The 17,745-nt window shown below is 40.5% G+C and overlaps 1 protein-coding gene across 7 annotated transcripts in view; it reads left to right on the top strand.

Moving 5' to 3' along the window:
- The window catches only part of ide (insulin-degrading enzyme), a 133,205-nt gene that overhangs the window by 89,265 nt on the left and 26,195 nt on the right, over positions 1-17,745 (top strand). For 6 of the 7 annotated variants that reach the window (XM_041209437.1, XM_041209436.1, XM_041209435.1 and 3 more), the window contains 3 exons: positions 8,175-8,286; positions 10,605-10,772; positions 15,199-15,471. In XM_041209437.1, the coding sequence (XP_041065371.1) occupies positions 8,175-8,286; positions 10,605-10,772; positions 15,199-15,471 (553 nt within the window). The remainder of the gene's footprint in view (positions 1-8,174; positions 8,287-10,604; positions 10,773-15,198; positions 15,472-17,745) is intronic. The other variant, XM_041209439.1, reaches the window with a different exon arrangement.

The following is a 17,745-nucleotide window of genomic DNA, read 5'->3' as shown; positions in this document are numbered from 1 at the left end:
TGATAGGAGCAGATAATCAAAAGATGTCACAGACAAAGGGACAAAGAGGTGTTGAAGGTGGTGATATTATCTAAACGAATGTGCTAATTAAGAATGGATGGCAGGGCAATCAAGGTACAGCTCTAATGGGGGTGGTGTGGAAAGACTAGCAGGGCATACAAGTAACAGTCCTGGAAACAATGGCTTTCTCTGCTCCTCTCACCCACTCTAACCTGTCTCTCTCTGAACTTGCTGCACTCTGTTCTCTCAGGTCCAGCCCTGACATTGTTATCAAACCTGCTGACAAGGGTGGTGCGTTGTTGTCTGGCGCACTGACCTCTACCTTCCAGAGGCTGAGTGTCAACTTGGAGACACTTCCTCCTACCTCCCCCTGGACCATGACCCCACCGCTGAACATTAAGCCATTGCTTCCAGGACTGTTACTGACCTCATCTCCTCTGGAGATCTTCCTTCCACAGCTTCCAACCTGATAGTTTCCCAACCTCGGACGGCCCGCTTCTACCTCCTACCCAAAATCCACAAACGGGACTGTCCCGGCAGACTGATCGTGTCAGCCTGTTCCTGCCCCACGGAACTCATTTCTGGCTATCTTGACTCCGTTCTCTTTCCCCTTGTCCAGTCCCTTCCCACCTAAATCCATGATTCCTCTGACACCTTACATCATATCAACAATTTCCAGTTCCCTGGCCCCAACCGCCCCCTCTTTACCATGGACGTCCAATCCCTCTACACCTCCATCCCCCACCGGGATGGTCTGATGGCTCTCTGCTTCTTCCTCGATCAGAGGCCCAAACGATCCCCATCCACCACTACTTTCCTCCGTCTGGCTGAACTTGTTCTCACACTGAACAATTTCTCTTTTAACTCCTCTCCCTTCCTCCAAATAAAAGGTGTGGCTATGGGTACCTGCATGGGCCCCAGCTATGCCTGTCTCTTTATGGGGTATGTGGAACATTCCTTGTTCCAGTCCTACTCCAGCCCCCTCCCACAACTCTTCGGTACATCGATGATTGCAACGGTGCTGCTTCATGCTCTCATCTGGACCTGGAAAAATGTATTACTTTTGCTTCCAATTTCCACCCCTCCATCATTTTCACATTGTCCATCTCTGACACTTCCCTTCCTTTACCTCAGTCTCAATTTCTGGTGATAGACTGTCCACCAGTATCCATTATAAGCCTACCGACTCCCTCAACTACAGCTCCTCACACCCTGCTTCCTGTAAGGGCTCCATCCCATTCTCTCAGTTCCTTCGCCTCCGTCGCATCTGTTCTGATGATGCCACTTTCAAAAACATATCTTCCTTAACCAAGGTTTTCCACCCACGGTGGTTGACAGGGCCCTCAACCATGTCAGGCCCATCTCCCGCACATCCGCCCTCACACCTTCCTCTCCCTCTCAGAAACATGATAGGGTCCCCCTTGTCCTCACTTATCATCCCATCAGCCTCTGCATTCAAAGGATCATCCTTCACCATTTCCGCCAACTCCAGCATGATGCCACCACCAAACACATCTTCCTTCCCTTCGCCCCCCACCGGCGTCTTTCCGCAGGGATCATTCCCTCCGGGACACCCTGGTCCATTCTTCCATCACCCCCGACACCTCAACCCTCTCCACGGCACCTTCCCATGCAACCACAGAAGGTGCAACACCTGCCCCTTTACTTCCCCTCTCCTCACCGTTCAAGGGACCAAACACTCCTTTCAAGTGAAGCAGCATTTCACTTGCACTTCCCTCAATTTAGTCTACTGCATTCGCTGCTCCCAATGCGGTTTCCTCTACATTGGAGACACCAAACGCAGACTGGGTGACCGCTTTGCAGAACACCTTCGGTCTGTCCGCAAGCATGACCCAGACCTCCCTGTCGCTTGCCATTTCAACACTCCACCCTGCTCTCATGCCCACACGTCCATCCTTGGCCTGCTACATTGTTCCAGTGAAGCTCAACGCAAACTGGAGGAACAGCACCTCATCTTCCAACTATGCACTTTACAGCCTTCTGGACTGAATATTGAGTTCAACAATTTTAGATCATGAGCTCTCTCCTCCATCCCCACCCCCTTTCCGATCCCCCTTTTTTTTCCCCCCAATAATTTATATAGATTTTTCTTTTCCCACCTATTCCATTATTTTTAAATGTATTTCCATCCATTGTTTTATCTCTACCTTTTAGCCTATTTGGATCCCTTCCCTTCACCCTACCCCACCCCCACTAGGGCTATCTGTACCTTGCTTGTCTTGTTTTCTACCCTTAATTAGCACATTCCGTGGATAATGTCACCTTCAACACCTTTGTCCTTCTGTCTACGACATCTCTTGGCTATCTCCACTATCACTGGCCCTCTATCCAGCTCTACCTGTCTCCCCCCACCTTAAACCAGCTTATATTTCACCTCTCTTCTATTTTTACTTAATTCTGTTGAAGAGTCATACGGACTCGAAATGTTAACTGTGTTCCTCTCCGCAGATGCTGCCAGACCTGCTGAGTTTTTCCAAGTATTTTTATTTTTCTCTGGTATTTCATCCTGATTTCAGGCCCCACCTAAAATGGCAGCATCCTGGGCACCAGTGTAAGCAGCATATAAGTGCCCAGACATCATTTTGATGCATTTGCTCTCCCTTTAACAATGGGTGTGAGTTAAGATCGGTTCAAAGTACTTTTCCTGTCCTCTACATGTATGCATATCTTCAATAATCAATTCTAACCTCTGTCTCTAAATGGTGTTTTATTTTAATATAAAAGCAAAATACTGCGGATGCTGGAAATCTGAAATAAAAACACAAATAGCTGGAAAAACTCAGCCGATCTGACAGCATCCGTGGAGAGGAATAAAAGTTAAAGTTTTCGAGTTCATATGACTCTTCATCAGAACTAAGGAAATATAGAAATGAGGTGAAATATAAGCTGGTTGAAGGGGGTGGATAGAGGGCCAGTGATAGGTGGAGGCAAAGAAGAGGTTGCCAAATATGTCATAGACAATGTGACAAAGGGGTGTTGACAGTGGTAATATTATTTTGCTTCCCCCTCGCTAAAGCAAACAACCATGTCTACTGTGGAGTATTTGATCTCTTTCTAATCCTGTGAATCCTAGTCCCAGCCCCAATTAGATATTTACCCACATCCATTTTAAACTAACTCATCTTAACTTCTTTTGCTTACTCATTGTACGCACTTGCTGTTAATTCTAATTGGGTTTGTGATTGCATCTAAGTTTAAAAAAATGTCAACTCGCCACTGTTATCTCCTGTTGAGCAAAGCGTAAGGTGTCAGAAATTGTTTCTTACTCCAAATGTGAAACACAGGTGACATTTTGCCATTTGTGTATTGGATATCCCTTGCATTTAGTCCCTGCTTTACGTTAAAATGTTCATATTTCTCCTTTTAGAAATCCCTTTTAACTATCTTATGAAAAAGACAGTAATAATTTCAAAGTTTGCAATTCCCAATATAGGAACTACTGCAAGGCTTGGAGCAGCTTTTAGCAGGATAGAAACAATTTCATAGTTTCTGATGAAACAGTTTGCAGGTCATTCAACCCGTTAATCCCACTCAATGTGATTGATAAATATACTGGTGCTGATTTATCTTGAGCGTGTCAAACATTACCTTGCGATGCTTTTGGTCAAAGCTATCTATTACTCCTGAATCACCTTGAGTAAACTAAATCTAGGCATTTCTTCTCAATGATCAGCCATCTTAAACTCCTCTTTACATAAACTCCTCTTAGTAGTTTTGTGTCCGTATAGTATGGAGCTGCAGAAAGGACAGTTCCCAAGCTAGCAAAAGCTATAGGCATTGTGGGATAATATCTTGCAGCAGGCAGAATGGGAGATGAGAGCTTTTTTAAAAAAAATTCTATTCTCTTCTCTGTGGTGTTATTGTCCTGATCAGTGGAAGAATGGTATTGATTTAGTCTCGTGCAGAAATAACATAATTTAACAGTTCAGTCTGATGCAAAAGAGTCTCCTCTCTGTGCAGTGCTGTCAGGTTGGATTGGAAGTTAATGGTATTTCTGTAGGGCAGCTCAATTGCATTTAGGCTTGTGAAGGATAGTGTGACATTGTTTACCTTGAATTCAGTACTGCCTGTGATCAGTTGTGGCATTTAGTCGAGCAATTTATGATGATTCACAACTCAGGAAGTATCACTTTCTTGTTTTTTTTTTTGTACACTAGTAACAGTTTGCACCTTTAATGCACCATTATTTCACCAGCAAATTCTGGCTTATTAACTGACCATTTATTTCCTTGCTGTATGTGAAACCTTGCTGCATGCCAGTTGACTGTGCTACCCTTTTCTAGATAAGTGAATATACTTCAAAAATAATGAATTGATCGTAAATGTTACATAGTATCACACAGTACTTACCAGAGCAGAAACTAGCCATTCAGCCCAGCTCCATGTTAATGTTTATGCTCCATTTGCTGCCTCCTATCCTTCATCTAAAACCCCAACTACATATCCCTTAATTCCTTCTCCATCATGTGTTTATCTAGCTTCCCCTTAAATACATCAATGCCAGCCACCTCAACTCTTCTTTGTTGTAGTAAGCTCCACATTATAGCCACTCTCTGGGTAAATAAATTTCCCCTGAATTCCATAATGGATTTATTAATGACTCTGACCCCCTAGTTATAGGCTCCCCTGCAAATAAAAATGTCTTCCGTGGCCACCCCACCAAAGCTTTTCCAAATCTCAAAGACTTCTAGGTCATCCCCTGAGCCTTCTAAGAGCCCCAGTTCAATCTTTCCTGATAGATATAACCCCTTGGTTCTCGTTTCTTTCTGCACCTCCTCCAGTGACTCTCTAACCCTTTTTTTTGTAATATGGAGACCAGTATTGTGGACAGCCCTCCTAAGTGTGGTCCCACTGAGGTTCTTTATGATGTAGGGATTTGGGCTCTACACTGAATCCCAGAGTTGGTTATTCCTCAACAAGAAAATTTTCTATGTTGACAAAAAGGACAATCATTAATTTAGAATGCAAACTAACAAGGTTTATTGGACAATAAAGATTGATACTTAACAGTTGAGTAGTCGAGGCATGGCACAAAACGCTTGTCGATCTGTCTTTCCCATGGAACCTGGGACTTATGGGATCTTCTCTTGGTTCCTTGAATCTGCTCTTTTGACTTACTATGTCCTTTTGAGATTTTAACTTGGTCAACTTAACTCCAAGATCTCAGACATAGAGATCTCTTTGCAGCTCTAAGACTTTAATTCTAGTGGATCCTTTTCCCAAGCCACAATTTCCCAGTCTACCTTTAACTATTGAACCTTCCATTCCACTGTAACAGCTGAAGCTGCACTTTATAGCTGCCTGCTGAATGTCCTCTCTCTGGTGGAAACAGCTTTCTAACAAAGACTCTAGCTTTCCCAAAATGACTAAGACTACTTTACTACTGGTTCTCCCAAGATAGACTTCAACTGACTGATTCCTGAGGAATCAACATGGTTATACATTTTCCTTCACTCTCTTGTATGGCAATATCTTTAGCCCTAGCAAACCTGTCTATACCGAGGCAATCCTCAGCCCTGTGACAGTTGCTTTAGTCACTAACTAAGTCTAAACTGGATTCTTTGGCAACCCATGACACATGCCTGTCAACTGGCAATGTCCAATGCAAATACTAACTCCTGAGCAAGTGCTCTACTCCCAACTCTCTCTTGTGATATACCCCATCTCTCTCCATACGCCCGCCCCCCTCCCTTAAATGTCCTGCAGCAAATGCTAACCCTTAGCAAGCACAAAGCCTCAGTGATGCACCTCTAGTTTATACCCTTTTGCAGGACACTTTGCAACATTTAGCCCAAGTATGTGCATCTGGATCAACACAAGTGACAACTTCTAACCCAACATTTACAACTCTCGACCATTGGGAAGAGCATTCCTAGTTTCCCCACAACAGTTTAACCTTGATTTGTATCTCTGACCCAGAGCTCCTTAGAACATTCTAGGCCTATGACCAGTCTTCTAGCCAATCAGTTTTGCAGCCTTGGTGTCCCTTCTCACAGCTAAACCATAGCTTGTATCTTTGGCCAGAGGCCATGGAACATCTAGTTCTCAGGCCATCTTCCTGGCCAATCAACAGTATAGCTTTGGCTTCTCGTTACTGCTAACCTAGACTCACTGGAACCCAAATATGCAAATGTGTCCTCGCTATAACTTCAGTTCACTTCCAAAGGAGCCACATGTTCTTCCTCAAAGCTACATCACAGTATTTGGCACTTTGAGATGCCAACTTTAAAACTTTTGTAACAACATAGCCCAAAATTCACGAATCATCCTGGTAATACATACAAATTCAGACTTTTTAATCACTAAGCTTATGTACACTGCAATTTAATAATTAAGCCTTATCAATTATACCAATGTGCCAAAAGGCGAAGTCTAACAACAGGTTTAACATAACTTCTCTGCTTTTCAATTATGTCCTTCTAGAAATGAGCCCTGTTGCTTGTTAATGTCCTTTTTAACCTGTGGCACTAATTTGATTTCTCTACTCCTGCATTTAGGCAATTTCCAAGAAGTATTCCTACCAAAATGTACAACCTCCCAATTGTCTATATTGAAGTTCTTGCTAACTACATGATCATTGTGCAAGGTTATTAATCTATCTTGTATTTTGTTGCAGCCTTCCTCTTTATTAACTGCAGCCCTAATTTGGTGACATCTGCAAATTTTGAATTGGTACTTCCAATTCCAGAGTTCAAATTCTTTCTGTAAATGGTGATCTTGTGGAACACTGTTTCCTACCCTTTTGCATTCTTTTAACCCCTACTTTATTTTTAATTTAGCCAATTCGGCTTTGTCTCATAACTATGGTCAGAATATTAGGAGTCATGAGATTACTGTGTGGTGCCTTTTTTATTGAAAGCTTTTTGGAAATATATATCTGTTTACAGCATTTACCTTTTGATCTACCCTTCCTGCTACTTCAAAGAATTCAGTAAGGTTGGATGAGCATAACCTTCCCTTGTGAATCTCATGCTGAGTAAGCTCGTTTTCAATTTCTAGGGGGGGTGGGAGATGAATGCTAACTGACAAAGCAGACAGAGTTGGGTAGGATATTTAAAAATCTGAATCTCAATACCAAACTGTTCATTTCCAGTTTTTAAGAGGCAAGCCTGGAGCAGGCAATCAGCCCATTCATAGAAGGCGAATTAACAATTTAAATATTACTATGAAGTTGCATTTCACTCACTCAACCACCATTTTAAGTTTAACCCTAGCCAGCTGAATTTTCCAGGCCTTGGAACCCTAGTGGATAAAGGGACCCAGGAGGAAAGTACCCTTGCACTTAGCTGCAGAATCCGGTATACCTCCATCACCAACTCGATCAGGCAGCTTCCTCCCCAGACCCTTCCAGTCCCCTCAATGAAGCCTCCAATCTCCAAACCCCATCGGATCCTTCTAGTCTCCTCCCCATGAGGCATCTGATCTTCCCGATTGTTGCCCTGCTCTACTCACCCCTGCTCCAGTTTGCCTGATTTCTTGGCTGCAGCCTGGTGCTGAAGGCCTATAGAACCCTCAACCAGCCAAACTCAAATCTGACTTGCTGTGGCCAGCAAATGGAGACAGAACAAAATGTCAATTGGGTCTTGCCATTAAATTTGGCAGAACCTTCTTTCTTCCAGGCTTCCCAACTGCAAACCAGCCCCCTCCCCTGCTCCAGGTTAATATTCAGCCCTAGATTTATTTTTTGCATCTTTGAGTAAGGATCCCATTATCTTTCTCTCAACTGACATTGAACTAATTATAATTAGTCCATAGATCTCTTAACTTCTTCCTTTTTAATTGTAGGAATTACAGTGCTTTGGTATGTCTTGATGTGAGAGGTGCTTTCTAAATGTGCTTTTTTCTGCTCCTCCCCCCACCCTGTCCCCCTTTTTCTTTCTCAGTCATACTAAAATGCTTGCTCATTTCTTTGGTCTTCAATTTTGATGGAGGGGTATACATATGAAATGTCTAACTATTTTGTTTCCTCTATTAAATGCTGGCTGATCCGTTGTACCTTTTCAGCATTTTCTGTTTTTATTTTAGTTTCTACCAGCAGTTAATTTTTAATTTTCACTGGCATTCTGAATTAATTTCAATCAGACATGTACAACTTAAAGGTGTTAGCTTTTAATTTTAATGTTTTAACATTTAATGTATTCTCTCCATTCCAGGCTTCTTTGAGTATTATACAGATGGTCGAAGACACCCTGATTCAGCATGCTCATACTAAACCTCTTCTTCCCAGTCAGCTTACTCGATACAGAGAGGTGCAACTTCCTGACCGTAAGTTAAGTTTGCATTCTTTTTTGCTCTTGGCTTGCCCATTTATGTTTTGAGATTCCACCTTTTATCTATTCATTGAAATTGAACTGAGACTAAGTTAAAACTAAGGCATTGCAACCAAACTTCAGAATAATGACTAATGCAGGATAAGGCTTTAATATAATTTTATGCTAATTATTCTAATACAATCATAGGATTACAGTGAAAATAAATAAAACAGTGAAAATAATCAACATAATATAATATGTAATTCACAAGTTACAATGAAGCTATGCACACCAGATTTAGCAAATGTATTTAGTGCCTCTGCTTTTTACTGAAATTATTTGCATTACGATCCCCTAATTAGACCAGCTCTTTTCTTTTTCATCAAACTACTCTGCATTAAGCAAAATATTTTGCACAATTTCAGCAGGGAAAAAAATAAGTCAACTTACTGACCAGAGAGGGAGATTCCTGTCATTCCTGAAGAAATATATCTCTACCTGGTATTTATATAGCTCTTGCTGTCATTGATAAAACAAAGGGAAGTGGGCAACGTCAGTTAGAGATGACAAAACTATCACAGTGAAGGGATTGTTGGAGGGGGGTTGTTGGCGAAGATTTAAGTGGTATAACTTTTTTTAGAAATATTCCCCTCATTCAGGAAAAGCTGCTAATTGAACTATTTTTGAGTAGATCAGGAGACTTGGTTAGAGGAAGAGGCTCTTTTGATTCAGATATTTTTGCTTTATCAGAAAGGCCACCATCTCCAGACTAACTGAATCTTGTAACAACTCTAGCCATGCTGCTTCAATTTTTCCCATTCCAGATGATCAGAAAATGCTGCAAAAATATATTCTGAAATTAAATATGGACGACTTCCAAAAAGGAATAATTCCATAATAAAAACAGTTTTATAGTAAAGCCATCATAGCATTGTATTCTGACATATATTCTTTTCCGGCAGTGATTTAAAAATAACCTGGTTACCATTTCTTAGTTTAAGCTGAATAAAGCAAAATTGAACTAATTGGTCCAAGCAAAAATCAGCGGCTACCAAAGTAAGCTGGGAGTTATGATTGGACATTAAATAAATTTAATAGTGCTGTACAATTGTTAATGTTAAGATATTGTTATCCACATTTGCAGCAGGAGCAATGTATTGCTAACATTGTTATTGTAAATGACTGTTGTATTAAAACGTTGCATTCTTTGAGGTACTTGCCCACATTAGTTTTTGTAATCTTATAATTTATAACCACGAAGCTTTTTTCAAGTCAACTATCATAAACAGTGCTCAGAATTCAGATATCTTTAAGGGCCCTAAAGTTTCAACATGATGAGGGATGAATAAATTTGGGCTCTTTTGTAGATAACTTTAGAAATAGGGCAAGTATTTGGCCCAAAGAACAGGTTGGTTTGTTTGTTTGTTTGTTTATTTATTTAAATCCTTGTTTCTTTGAACCTCAATTTGCTGTTATAGCATTTGCATTTAGCTGTGCAGCTCCCACTATTAATTAGCTGGAGGCCTTGGTGTGTAGGTTTAAAAGTATATATTTGTTGCTAGTGTTTGGAATATAATCAACAAATATCAAGTGCATCACCATAACCATAAAAGCAAATGAAGATCAAAGTCTTTATGCCACTCAAATATTTAATAGCATCTTTCACTAATGTAAATTGAGACCCATGTTTTAATTATACATTGTGTCATTTCAAAGTCAAAATCAGAATGTTTTGAGTGCTGTTTCAGATTTCTTAAGCCTATCTGAATTAAACTGCACAACAGGATATGGCCATAAAATAGCTGCCGATGAATAGATCCTTCAAGCTTATTTTAGGAGACTGTTCTGAATGAGTTTACTCAGCTCATCCTTTTTCATTTCAGATACAAACATTATATTTAAGCTGAGTGTTCTTGGTTGCTAGGGCATTGAGAATAATATTTAGGATGCAGCATTTTGTAAATCAAGCTGAAATAAGAATTAATAATCTAATTTTCAAAGTTTTCTGCTTTAATTCCTGCAACCTGTCAATTGTTGTATAGTATAATTAAAAATAACCAGCAATATTTCAGACTGCCTTGTAAGAAGAACCTAATTACTTTTTATTTTTAGCTCACTTGGAAGAAAATTGATTAAAAGAGATGTATTGTTTCAGTCTGTTGCTAATTGGTACTCCTCCTTGAGAAAGATTGCTGATGACGGTTTGAATTAGCTGCAAGTCTACTCGTCAGGGTTGTAATAAAGTAATTTCCTATCACTAAGATGCTGAGAGAGCAGGTGCGTTTCTGTACATAACCTAGTGATTGCTTTTATCCTGTGCACCATGTACAGGAGGATGGTTTGTGTACCAGCAAAGGAATGAGGTGCACAACAACTGTGGGATTGAGATCTATTACCAGACAGACATGCAGAACACCCATGAAAATATGTTACTGGAGCTTTTTTGTCAAATCATATCAGAGCCATGCTTCAACACGCTGCGGACCAAAGAACAGTTAGGTAGGTCAAGTGCCTTCGATTGTAAGATCAAAACGATGACCAGTTTAATGAGTAAGATGTTTCAATTGTATGTGGTCACTTAACAATTTAATGGAAAATCTTAGTGAATTTTTACAGTTAATTTTGTAGAAATGAACCTTTTGATTCTGTTAGCCATCAAAGTTCTCATGGTTTGACATTTTTTCAGATATATGCACAAAGGTCAGTATAATGGAATGCTAAGCACATTCTGTTTTTGATTTCCATGCTTTTAAAACTTTCTATAGTTAAGCAATACTAACTGCTGGTAGTAGAAAATGGCAATGGTTTTAACATTGTGACTTTACTTTGCTCCCTAAATCAATAGCATTAATCTTATGTCCGAAGTGATTATACTGTTCCTAATTTGTATGTGAGAGTATTTTTCCTAATAAACAGCTATTCATATTTTCTAAATCCAAGTTAATTTCATAATTACATAATGAACTGGAAAAACAATTAGCAAGTGTAAAATAATAACGTTATTCACATATCTTTTCAGAAGCTCAGTTGATGCAACATTGGATTCTGGAGCATTGTGTTGGAATTATAGTTTCAACACTTGAACTCCCCTTTAATCTTGAGCGGTTGGAGTCCAGGAAGTTAGAGAAGATGGGAGAAAAACAGAAGTGAAGCAGGGGAGTTAAGGCAGGAAAATTATCTCAGCCTGGTGGGGCTAAATCTTCCTCCTCCTAAACCCTGAAATCCCTATCATAGTGGGGCGAGGTGGGTTAAACTTCTGTTCCCTTCACTGACAGATGCTGAAAAGGGAGGAGACAGGTTTGAGCTTGCAGTAAAGGTTTCCTTGCTTGAGTCCAGAAATTCCTTTCCCCAATGAAGGAGCTGTAAAAGGTTCCAAAATCTTGCTCACCTAGGCCTTGGAAGAAGCTCCTCGGGTAATGAGTATTTTTTTTACAAGGTGTTTGGAATATCTGGAAACTACACACTAGAATGCTCTGCGGAATTCTTTGAAGATGGACCTTCTACCTTTCCCCAAAAAGAGGCAACTGACATCGAGGAATGCCAAGTGCATTGACTCAACCACTGTTCCAGCTTCAATGGAACTTAACAAAATGTTGAGAGGCAGTTATGCCTGATAAGATGAGGTATCCCAGCCCCTATCAGGGACATCCAGACTGTGACTGAAGCTTGGATCCCCAGAGATTGGCATGGATTTTTTTTTTTAAAACCTATCCACTTCCAGGTTGAGCATTTAATGTCACCATTTTGGTAACTTGGTTGGGCATGCGTGGGAAGTGGTGTTCAAGTGTAACCCCAAACTGTTTAAAGGCCCTATTCCCTTGGGTTTCTCCCTGTCTGCACCCAACCACCCCCCTCCCCAATGAACTTCTGTACGTCTTGGGTACAATTCTCCATTTACACCTGTCTTTTTAAAGCTAAGGTATAGGAATTTATATTATGTAAGGAAAACCCATTTCTGAAGACAAGACTAACTGATTTGCAACTTTTTCAGGAAAGGGAATAGCTGGAAAATTGAATCCTGAAAACGCATACTAAAAGTAGAACGTGACCTGCTGACTGAAATTACTAGCCTGATCTCACAACACAGCATTTCTGGGTTTCTTGCAAGGCTGAACACACAAAGTGCATGGCTCTTGCATATGCTCAGGGGTACCAATATTAGCATGGCAGGGTCTTGCACTGCTAGAAGAGGGAGGTAACCTGAGAGTCAATGCAGACCCTTAAGGCCTGCAGCTGTGTGTTGGACTTATGAGATGGACCTCCTGACTACTGATATCCATCAGCAGATATAAGGCTCAAAATGCCTGTAAACGTCAATGGGAAGTGAAGAGAGCATGTACCTTCCTTTCTTTAGCCTATCCCCGCACCCTTGCAGTAATTGGTTAGGGACGTTTATGAATGAGAATGTATTCATCCATTTCAGGATGCAGCTCAGAAGCGTATGTAACAAACTGAGGACATGTTGGCCCACATCTTCCAGTCCCAATGTTGGTGAACACTCAGATGTTCGCTGCTATTGGGGGCCGCAATGGCATCGAAGTTCTGGGGAGCACGTTTATGCCCCAATCCAGAAGTTTGCCAGAAATAGCTCCATGGGAGCCCTCATTGATGGTCCCTCTGGGATCTGTCAGCATACAAACTTGTCTGTTTGGGCAGCATTAACACAGACCTTTACCTTTGATTTAATTAGAGCTCTCAGGCATAAAGCCTGCTCATGAGCACAGCCTTTTAAATCAATGTTAGAAGTAGAGCACTCCAGCATCTCTGTCACCTGTGGCCCTGCCCCCCCCCCCCCCCCCCCCCCCCCCCCCCCCCACCCCGGACACACACACACCACCACCACCACCACCTTGTGCTGGGTGTGGTGAGCAGTGGTGGGGAGAGGGGAAATCTTACAATTAAAACTAGATGACAAGTGCATTTATAAATCACTGAAAGTCACTGAACTGAAGGTGTGAAGGGGAGATGGTGTGGCATGACTGCAATTGCATCTTGGGTCTCACTACACACCTCACAATGGATCTGTGCTGCAGGCAGAAGAGGAAGTTCCTAAGGTTCTAACCCAAAAATGGAATGCTGCAGTTTTGAATGCAGTAAGTTGTATGCGCTCCCGCTCTGTCACTAACTGGATGTTCTGGGCCATCCTTTTAAATAGTGCCCCACACATGCTAAAGGTTGTAACTATACTATACTGCACTGGCCAAACTCGAGCATGACAGCAAAATGTTACATTTTAACTGCAGGTGATAGCTATCAGAGTGCAGTTTGTATGAAATGTAGCAAAGAAAATGAAAAGTGGAATTTTATTAAACAAATGTGTGATCCATTCTCACAGTAGAGGAAGAGGGCAAGATACTAGCAGCTAAAAGGAACCTTAAAGTATGTCGGTCAGGAACTTATTAGATTTAATATGTTTCAAAGAAAAGTTATGAACACATGCCTCAACAAGTCTCCAGGACGTTTTGGTTTCCATCTCATGAGATTGAAGCAAATGGTTGAAGAAGTTGCAGTTACATTAGTTTATAATTTTCCAAAGCTTTCTAGAATCATGAATTATGCATTTTGGATCAGAAAACCACAAATGTAATTCCAATATTTAAAAAAAGGTGGAAGGAGAAACAAGAAGCTACAGACTTGCCCGCTTAATCCTAGTTGTGAAGAAGTTACTGGAATCTATCATCATAGGCAAAGTATCTAAGCAAAATAAGTATGAGCTGATCAAAGAGAGGCGTCTGACTTGATTTTTTTTTTTGAAATCTGGGAAGACGAGTGTTGTCTGTGTGGATTCCAGAGGGCATTTGATAAGATTCTACATGAGATTATTAGCAAAAATTAAAAGTGCTCAATTTGAAGGTAACCTTGTGACATGGGTCAGTAACTGGTTGGAAGTTAGGGAAAAAGGGATCATACTGATTGGTGGAATGCAACAAGTGGCTCTCCCCAGGGATCTGCACTATGGCCTTAAATTTTCTCCACATTTATCAATGACTTGGATGAAGGAAGGGAGAGTTCTATGTCCACTTGCAGATGATGCTGAGGAGGCAGTGTAAATAGGCTCTCTGTATACTTTTATAACTTCCTATTCCCAACTACGCTAAGTAATTGGACAGAACTGGTTGTTTCCCCTGGCTGAGAATTTAGAACACCGTATTACAACCTCAGGATAAGCAGTCGATCATTTAGAACTGAGGAGGAGAAATTTCTTCACTTGGACGGTTCTGACACCCTCTCAGGTAGATAATTCCACAGTGTGGTGAATACCGTTGAGCATGTTCAAGGCTGAGATGAATAGATTTTTGATTTCTCAAGGAATCGAGGAATATGGGAAGTGGCTATGAAAGTGGAGCGGAGATAGAAGATCAATCATGATCACATTGAATGGCAGAGCAGGCACCAGGGGCTGAAAAGTGGTGGATGACTCCTATTTCTTATGCTCTTATGAAATCTCAGCATTTCTTTCTCACAAACGGGAGTGGAAATTTGGGACTCTCTTTAAAAAGTTTTGGATGTTGGACAAATTGAAATTTAATGCTGAGATTGACCTATTTTTATTAGGTAAGTGTATCGAGAGGCATGCATCAAAGGTGGATAAATTGAGTTCATGTACACCCAGGCCATAACTTAATATAATGATGGAATAGATCTGAGGGAATTACCTAACTCCTCTTCCTATGTATTCCTACCCTGTTCCTTCTTTGCCACCTGACTTGGGTAACCTCTGAAAACAAATATTTGAGTCTTTATTGGCAACTGCAAGGAAATGTTTTAGCATGAATTATATCATCATTTTTATTTAATGTTGTGGAATTATTCAAACTATTTTTAATCTAAGATTTGAAATTATATAAACTGTAATTGACTTTTATATCTAAACAGTTATTTTTAAGAATTGCACTTACTTGAAGCCTCCTTTCCCTCATGGTAGGTTACATTGTATTTAGTGGTCCACGGCGAGCAAATGGTGTACAAGGACTTCGTTTTATCATTCAGTCAGAAAGAGCACCCAGCTACCTGGAAAGCAGGGTGGAGGCTTTTTTAAAAACCATGGAAAAGCATATAGAGGAAATGACAGAGGAGGCATTTCACAAGCATGTTCAGGCCCTAGCAATAAGGCGACTTGACAAACCAAAGAAACTCTCAGCTGAGTGTGCTAAGCACTGGAGTGAAATCATCTCTCAGCAGTACAACTTTGACCGAGGTATGCTAAAATAAATAAATGTTGTTGAGAATTTCTGAGTACTAATAATGTTGCCCTAACCCCAATACAAACTTGTTTCTTGTTTTTGGACTGAAACAATCGCACAATATAAAGCTCGATGATTTACTGAAGTCTACATGGTTTCCTTTCTTGAAAACAAAAAGCCAAAAATTACTTATTTTGCTTTGCAATTTGAGATTTCTTCCCATGTTCCTTATTGTGCTGCAGGCAAGACTGAAGGCAGGTGCCCTTTTCCCTTGGGCCTCTGCTAATTCTTTTTGTAGCCTGTAGAAAGCGTGAAAGTGGTGTGGCGTGATGGCTCGTTGGGCTTTTTTGGCCTGTGATGAGATACTTGGTGGTGCTCTGCAGAAACACAGCCAAGGTTTAGGAATTATGGTCACAAATTATATTCTGTTATGGCATTGGGCCAACATTGTAATAATTATTTAATACTGCTGAAACACTGTAGTTGTTATGCCACAAATTGATTTTTTACAATCTTAATCCATGATTCCTCTGATGTATGCTCAATCTTGAGCTGCATGGGAGAGGCACTGAATAGAGATGAACTACAATATTGGTCAGATCAGCTCAGACTCATCTTATAGCTGGCTACAATTTTGTAGAGGTGAAGAGAACGGCACCTGCTTACAAAAGAGTGCAGTGGCCCTGGAGTTGATTGCTGAAACTGCTGAGTTCACCTCTTTAAGTATCTTGGCTCCTCCTGATATGCATAAATGTACTCCTACTTGACACTAAAATGACAGCTTCATGCTGACTTGGTATTTGTTGGTTAGGAGCATGTCCAGGTGTTCACTTCAATTTACTGAATTTAACCAGTTCTTACATAGCCTATAACAGAGAAATAGGTCATTTGGTCCAACTGGTTTATGCAGACGTTGATGCTGACCATGATCCTTCTCCCTCATCTCTTCATCTAATCCTATCCACATATTCTTTCATTTTTCTCACTGTTTATCTGGCTTCTTCATAATTTCATCTTTGCTATCCACTTCAGTACTACTTGTGATAGCACATTCCACATTTTTATTTCTCTTTTTTTATATAAAGAGGTTTCTCCTGAAATCACTATTGCATTTATTGGTGACTATTTTGCACCTTATGATCTCTAAATTTGGACTCCCCAACATGTGGAAATAACTTCTTTACATTTCAAACCCTTTCATTATCTTTAAAAACCTCTCTATCAGGTCATCCCTCAGCCTTTATAGAGAAAAGAGTCTGTTTAGATTGTAAATACAAGTACCATAGATTGTGGAGTATAAGTCGACCTGGCATATAAGGCTTTCTAGCACCAAAATGCATTTTTAGGCCTATATTCGGTGTATGGGTCAATCTGCCATTTTTCAGCTAATAAGTGCATATTTAAGGCTATGCTCACATTAGTAATTGGCTTAGATTTTTCACCTGACAAATACATGTTTAGAGTTATGTTCACCTTTTCAGTCAGTGCATGCGATTATGCAGGTGGTGTGGGTCATGTTGTGAAATGATGTGTGGGAGTTTGAGACACCCACATAGAGCAAGACTATGCATGGTGACTGATGAACAGAAATAATCCTCCTGCAAAAAGTTTGAAGTACGAAGTTGGGTTCAAGCTAAAAGTGATGATGTTTGCTGATTTGTCAAATAATTGCTGCAGCAAGAAAATTCTGTTAGTGGAAAAACTGGTGCGAGAATGGAAAAAGGAATCCCACCTTGAAGAAAATGCAGAGAACAAATGCGTTTTGAGAACAGAGACCAGCCACTAACCTGATCTTGGGAAGTATGTATTGGAATGGATCCTCAAAAATAATCAATTTTAAATCATTGTCAGAAATGCAATGCGTATAAACATACTTAAGTGGACCAAATCAAACCCTGAGTCCAGCAAAGATTTCATAGCAACAGCTAGTTAGCGTTGCCGCTTCATGGAACCAAATTGTCTAGTGTTGCAACAGAAGACCAAGATCGCCCTGAGACTACCAAAAGGCCTGATGCCAAAATTACTGGTTTCCAGTCATTCATCAGACAGCTGCAAAAACACAGTAGCATGCGCTGATAATGCACATGTTGTCATCAGATCATTAAAAATAATATAGTATATCCGATTCAATGAATGGAAGAGGAAGATGGTTTGTGGAGGGATAATTATGAAATGGAACGCACTATACCCGATCCACTGTGGGATCTTTACAACGATGCCATAGCTAAAGTGACTCAGGAGGCATTTCATTGTTTTTAAAATGGTTATGATTGTAGTTCAAACTATCC

The sequence above is a fragment of the Carcharodon carcharias genome, chromosome 17, assembly GCF_017639515.1.
Source record: "Carcharodon carcharias isolate sCarCar2 chromosome 17, sCarCar2.pri, whole genome shotgun sequence".
NCBI lineage: Eukaryota > Metazoa > Chordata > Chondrichthyes > Lamniformes > Lamnidae > Carcharodon > Carcharodon carcharias.
The sequence above is the reverse complement of the archived record's forward strand: the minus strand, read 5'-3'. Positions and strand labels throughout refer to the sequence as shown.